The 6,000-nt window shown below is 48.0% G+C and overlaps 1 protein-coding gene across 1 annotated transcript; it reads left to right on the forward strand.

Moving 5' to 3' along the window:
• Positions 1-370: 370 nt before the first annotated feature.
• Positions 371-5,196, forward strand: UCHL1 (ubiquitin C-terminal hydrolase L1). The gene is made up of 9 exons (XM_066185666.1): positions 371-511; positions 620-631; positions 1,162-1,290; positions 2,151-2,301; positions 3,542-3,627; positions 3,703-3,750; positions 4,006-4,075; positions 4,401-4,459; positions 4,770-5,196. The coding sequence occupies exons 1-9, from the start codon at positions 479-481 to the stop codon at positions 4,854-4,856; spliced, it is 675 nt and encodes a 224-aa protein (XP_066041763.1). The 5' UTR covers positions 371-478; the 3' UTR covers positions 4,857-5,196.
• Positions 5,197-6,000: the final 804 nt, after the last annotated feature.

A 6,000-nucleotide genomic window follows, 5' to 3' on the forward strand; every position in this document is an offset into this window, starting at 1 on the left:
GTCTGGTGCTTAGGAGCGGTCGGGCACATAAATGTAGACATGGGCTTTCGGGATGCACGGAGCCCAGGGGCTGGGCTGATGGTGGAGGAGAAACCTGTTGCCCTGGGTGATGCCAGCCGCTTGCCCACGCTGCCGGCCCGCTTCCATCACTTTCTCCACGCCAACGTCAGGGGGCCGGGGTCCCCCGGCCGCACCCCGCTCCCGGCGGAGGCGGCGTGACCCGACCCCGCAGTCCCGGCCGCGCACCCCCGGCGCCGCGGCCCTTCCGCCCCGCGCCCCCCCGCGCTTCGGCCCTGCCCTGCTCCTCCCTCTCCCCCCGCCGCCGCGCAGAGTGGGCCAGCCCGCCCCTATATAAGAGCCGGGTGGGCGGCTCCGCGCCCCAGCGTCGCCAGCGGCTCGGCAGCGGAACTGCCGTGGGGGACATCGTCGTGCGTGGGGCACAGCCTGCCTTCTTCCCGGCTCCCGCCGCCCCGCAGCCATGGCTTGGCAACCGATGGAGATCAACCCCGAGGTGCGTGAGGGGCGGCGGGGACAGGGCTGGGGCTGCGGGGCGGGTGGTGGGACGCCGTCTCTCACCGGCACTCACGCTTTCCACCCCCGCCCCCGCATTGTCTTCCAGATGCTGAACAAAGTGAGTTGCCGCCGTCGGAGGACCGCCACGGGCGGGAGGGCGGCGCCCCTTCTCTCTCCATCCCTCGGCATCCCGCCCTCCCGGGGAGCGCCGGCCGCGGTGGCGGTACCGCTGCGCGGGGCGCGGCCGCACCTGCGGAGCGGCGCCTCCCTCGGTCCCTCGGCATCCCGTCCCGCCGGGGCGCGGAGCGGCGCCTCCCTCCGTCCCTCGGCATCGCGTCCCACCGGGGCGCGGAGCGGCGCCTCCCTCCGTCCCTCGGCATCGCGTCCCGCCGGGGCGGGGAGCGGCGCCTCCCTCCGTCCCTCGGCATCCCGTCTCGCCGGGGCGCGGAGCGGCTCAGCTGCGCGGGGCGCGGCCGCACCTGCGGAGCGGCGTTGAGCCCGAGCGCCCTGCGGCGGGCGCGGCCGGCAGGTGGCGCGGCGGGGCCGCGCGTTGTGCTGTGTCACCGGGCGCGGCGGGGCTGGGGCGGCCGCACCCCGCGGGGACGGGCGTATCGCGGCCGGGCCACCCGCTCTCTGTGCCCCGTGCAGGTGCTGTCCCGCCTCGGGGTGGGTCCTGGCTGGCGCTTCGTGGACGTGCTGGGCTTCGAGGATGAAGCGCTGCGCGCCGTGCCGACCCCGGCCTGCGCGCTGCTCCTGCTGTTCCCGCTCACTGAGCAGGTGGGTGTCCCGTCCCGCGCAGGGTAGCACTGGAGTGTGCACGGTGTAGCACTGTCTGGAGTGTGGCTGTTATCCACCCAAGCATCAGATGGTTGGGCGTGGATGGGGCTTGGCACTGGCACGGTGTTTGCTTGGTCCCAGCCTCCAAATAGCCTAAACTGAGCTGAGCAACCAAACAAGGGCTCTCGTTCCATCCCAGTGTTCCTGTGAGACTTGGCTTTGTACATCAGACTGAGGGGAAAAAAACATGAGTGATCTTGAGTGTGAGGAATAGCAATTCCACTACCATGCTGAATCATTGGATCTGGAGAGGCCTACATCATTTCATTAATACATTAATATATTCAGTCCACTTGATGCTAAGGAAATGAGTGAGGAGATAGACTTTGAAATCAAATTTAATTAACAAGTTGTTAAAAGGAAGAATTATAACCTTCCAATAGCAATTTTAAAGTTGTTTCTACATTGTTGTGGTGGGGAGGGGCTCATGACGGCAAATAATTCTAAAGGTCCAAAGGCCTATTGTAGAGACATGCTGAGTAGTCTTGTTGGGAGAGGATATAAAAGAGCTTATCTATTATATTATTTCCCACCCCAAGCTATTTCCAGTCTATGGCACAGATGGAGAACCTAAGAACAGTGCCTTTGGAAATGACTGAATCATGCAGGTAGTCCATTAAGTGTTGGCCTGAATCCAGTTCAGACATATGGTACTTTACTTGTGCCACAAAGATGACTTTCTGAGTAAATCTCTGTCCAGTCCTGATACTTATTCTCCTGTACAACTTATTTGTCCAGTGGTTTGCACAATACAAAGATAAGACCATGGTGAAATGCCTAAAACAGTTACATGTTTACAGCATGAGAACTTCAGGAAGCAACAGACTGAGAAAATAAAGGACCAGGAGATCAGTTCCAAAGTATATTTCCTGAAGCAGACTGTCAGTAACTCCTGTGGGACAATTGGTCTGATACATGCAGTTGCTAATAACAAAGACAAATTGAAACTTGGTGAGTATGAATGTTCTGAAGTGCTTGAATTTCCATTTTTTGGACAGCAGATTGGATGGGTATGGGCTATTGGGAGGCAGGTGGGGCTTTCATGCAAGCCAAGTTAAGGCATGCTGTACTGTTTCAGTTGGTAACTGGGTCTTTCAGCTCTTGGAGAGGGCCATGTGGGCCCAAAACACAGAAGGGAATGTGCTTCTACTCCTGTCTGCTAGCTGCAGAGGTATTGTCCTAGTAAGCAATGCAAGAGGAAAAGGGCACTTAGCAGGACTGACCACAGTCTGTTTGTAATTAGGAAGTACTGTGTTCAGAAGCAGTTATTGATGTTAAGCTTGATGTCAATAGATGAGATGGAGTTCTTCATGCTATGTATGTCTAATGTAAATCGATGTGCTCAGAGTAGCCTGTAAATCAGTTGAAAACATGGGAGTTTTTTACTGGAGAAGTTGTATAGATAAGGGTTTGTAAAGAGATTTTTTCCTAACAATGTAATAGTTTTGATGGTTTCTTTACTATAGAAAAAGATTCTTTTGTTGTTCAGTGGCTTCATCTGCAAAATACAACTAACATTATTCTAAGAGAACTTGGACCCTTTCTGCGGTGTGGGATTCCTTTTTATATAAAGGAAAACATGGGAGTCATAGTGAACATTTAAACATAGTTTTGCTTTGTTCTTCTTAAAAAGGATTCATTGAAATAACACACTTGATGAGTGAAGCAATGATGCAGCACATCTTTTATGTGCTAGACCTCAGCACATCTTAGTACTGCACTACAAATTTATGTTCTGGAAAACCAAAGTAAGCCTGTCATGAGCAAGTGCTGCCTTCATTTGAAGTCAGAGAGACAGTTTCATCTACGCCTATTCTGTTTGTTATGTGTCCTTACAACTGGGACCTTTCTTGACTTTTTTCAAAACAGGATTGAACATTTCTGCCAAATGTGCAGTGGGGCAATTAGAAAAGCTAAATCCCATTTGAAAATGATTTTCAAAACAAGTATCCAAGATACACTGAAGCACTCTTCTCTGAAACAACTCTGGTTGCTTGTGTAGATGGTTACTAATATCTTTTGGATCAATAGCTTACTTTAAGTGGTTGTTAAAATGTGCTTATGTTGGCAATAGTTACAGGCTGAATGCCATGACTTGTAGTTAGTGAAAAAAGCACTGATTACTGTGGGCTGCATATAACTGACTGATGCTTTACCTATACTGAATAAAATGTTTGATCATCTTGTGCAGAGGAGGGGTCTGCCCTGAAGAAGTTTCTTGATGAAACAGCTGATTTGTCTCCTGAAGAAAGAGCTAAGCATTTGGCAAATAATAAGGTATATGAACTAAACAAACTGCTGACAGTTATCAGCACTTAAAGATGTAGTAACATGTACCTGCTTTCTCTTAAGGCTATACAAGAAGTCCACAATTCTGTTGCTCAAGAAGGACAATGTCGGGTAAGATGTGAATGTGTAAAATCGTGGGAAAAGTGTTTAATATAATTTTACATTAGAGTTTCTGGTGCTTGACCTTGTAAAAGTCTTGCCACAGACCTGTTCTGTTAACTTCAGTTTTCAGTAATTTGCTTTCTTGAAAGCAATCTTTCTGTTGCTTTCAACAAGAGGAAATCGCTTTCCTCTGTTCTGTAGTCACAAATGAGGTTTGCAGTACTACCTTCAATCTAACAAATATATCTGACGATGTCTCCTAAGGTTGAGGACAACAGTGTGAACTTCCATTTCATCCTGTTTGTCAACGTGGATGGACACCTGTATGAATTGGGTAAGGTCCCATGAACTGTAGTTGGACTGGGCCTGCCTCACACTGCACAGCAGTGTTGGGGGCTCTTGCAAGATACTCTGGGCTAATTAAACTGTTTGCTCAGGCTCTCAGTGCCAAAATACAATTTCTATCTTCATCTGAAGATTCTAACTGATGATGGGTTACACTGAGGGCCTAAAGCATGTTGTCACTGGTGTAGCTGAGAACACTTTCCATCTTACTCAGACTATTGACAATTTGTTCTGCCTTCCCAAGTATCATCATATGTGTACTTGTTTGGGTCCACTATGCTCAGTTCTGCTAATTCAGAGTATTTCTTTCACAGATGGCCGTATGCCATTTCCTGTAAACCATGGCACAAGTTCGGATGACTTGCTGTTGAAGGTAAGTCTTCTCCCTTGATGCTTGTTTCCCTGAAAACAAGGCTTATAAAAAAACCTTATAAAAAGGTGAGAATCTGCATGTGGTGTGTAGTGGCTGTACCTACTTACTGTACAAGTCTGTGCTTAGATCTGCTAAGTTTATGACTGCTAAAGGTATTGTCTCTAAGAGCTAGATACCTGTTCAGCGTATTTATTAGCTGGTGCTGTAAGATTATGTAACTTGGTGGGACTCAGAGAAGAACTGCAAAGACTTGTTCTCTACAGGAAGTGTATTTGGTTAGTCTAAGCAGCTGTATTTTTTCATCCCCAAGGATTCTGCTAAGATCTGCAGACAATTTACAGAACGTGAAAAAGGAGAAGTTCGTTTTTCTGCTGTGGCTTTCTGCAAGTCTGCCTAAGACTCTGAAGAGATGCAAGGAAAGCAGTTTAATAGCACACCAGTAAATGCAGTTTAAACTCCAGTGCTTCAGTACTTGTTAAACACAGCTGTTCTGGTAACTTAAATTATTTCCACCTTTTGCTATACACAGAAGCAACATCAGCTGAGCTTATGCTGAAGGATGAGCTCAAGTTTTAATGTGAACGGTTTGGACACATCAGATATCTTTAGACTCTTTTTTCACATGTTAAGTAGAAAATGCTTAACAGGGCTTGTTTGATCTGTGTTATGTTAATTGAGTTGTTGGTTGATATTTCCTTGTCCTTAATGAGAATAAAATGTTCTGCTGGAAGACTAAATGGATTTGAAGTGATGACTAATTTTCTCCAAAAGGAGTTGTGTGGCATCCTCTGTAAGCCTTCTTTACAAAAGACCCTCAAAGCTCTCCTCTAAGCAAAAAGTTGTTAACCTCAGGGTAGCAGGACAATTGCTCCTAGTATTGGAGGCCTTCAAGAATGGAGGGACACAGGTCTGTGTAACATGTTGCAGTGCTGCACGCTGCACTACCCTTCTAGTAAGGCTTTTCCTAATGTCCAGTCTGAAACTCATAAGCTGCAATCTTCCACCCTGAATACATTTATTTTGGAGGGGTAAGGTGTGATAAATTAACATTCAAATGTCACACTAACTGAGTTGGTGTTATTTCCTTATAGGAAACAGTATTAGAACAGGTATTTTCCTACGTGTAGCTAAATCAAACCTGCTGGCTGAGGCAGAACACAATCCTGGGCTAGGCTGTGTGTGCTTACTAATTTGTAATCGTTATGAAGACCTTTAAAGAGGCTGTTCTTATCTGTCCCATCCAAAATTACCTAAAAAGGAGAAACCCACACGACATGAATTTCTAATAGCAGAATAAAATTTTGGATTCAAGGAAAGAGATTTAATCTCTAACACATATTCTTTGGCATGACCTGTGGAAACTATTTTTACCTGAATCTAGTTGCTGTTTGCTGCTCTTGCAGCTCTCTGCTGATACTCCAGATAGCTGTAGGCAGGGATTAAATACCCTTTAACTTGGATCTTTATTTTAATGCAGTCCCAGTCTGTCCCTGGCAACCATTCTATACAGTGCTGGGTAATGCAGTCTTAGATGGTCACTG

The sequence above is a fragment of the Chamaea fasciata genome, unplaced genomic scaffold (assembly GCF_029207755.1).
Source record: "Chamaea fasciata isolate MVZ Bird 193981 ecotype frontalis unplaced genomic scaffold, bChaFas1.0.hap1 SCAF_6, whole genome shotgun sequence".
Taxonomy (NCBI): domain Eukaryota; kingdom Metazoa; phylum Chordata; class Aves; order Passeriformes; family Sylviidae; genus Chamaea; species Chamaea fasciata.

Excerpts from the sequence above, each read along its gene's own strand:
- UCHL1 (XM_066185666.1), top strand. The coding sequence starts at position 479 with ATGGCTTGGCAACCGATGGAGATCAACCCCGAG. Across the intron at positions 3,628-3,702 it reads AGCATTTGGCAAATAATAAG|GCTATACAAGAAGTCCACAA; the intron begins GTATATGAACTA and ends CTTTCTCTTAAG. Across the intron at positions 3,751-4,005 it reads CTCAAGAAGGACAATGTCGG|GTTGAGGACAACAGTGTGAA; the intron begins GTAAGATGTGAA and ends ATGTCTCCTAAG.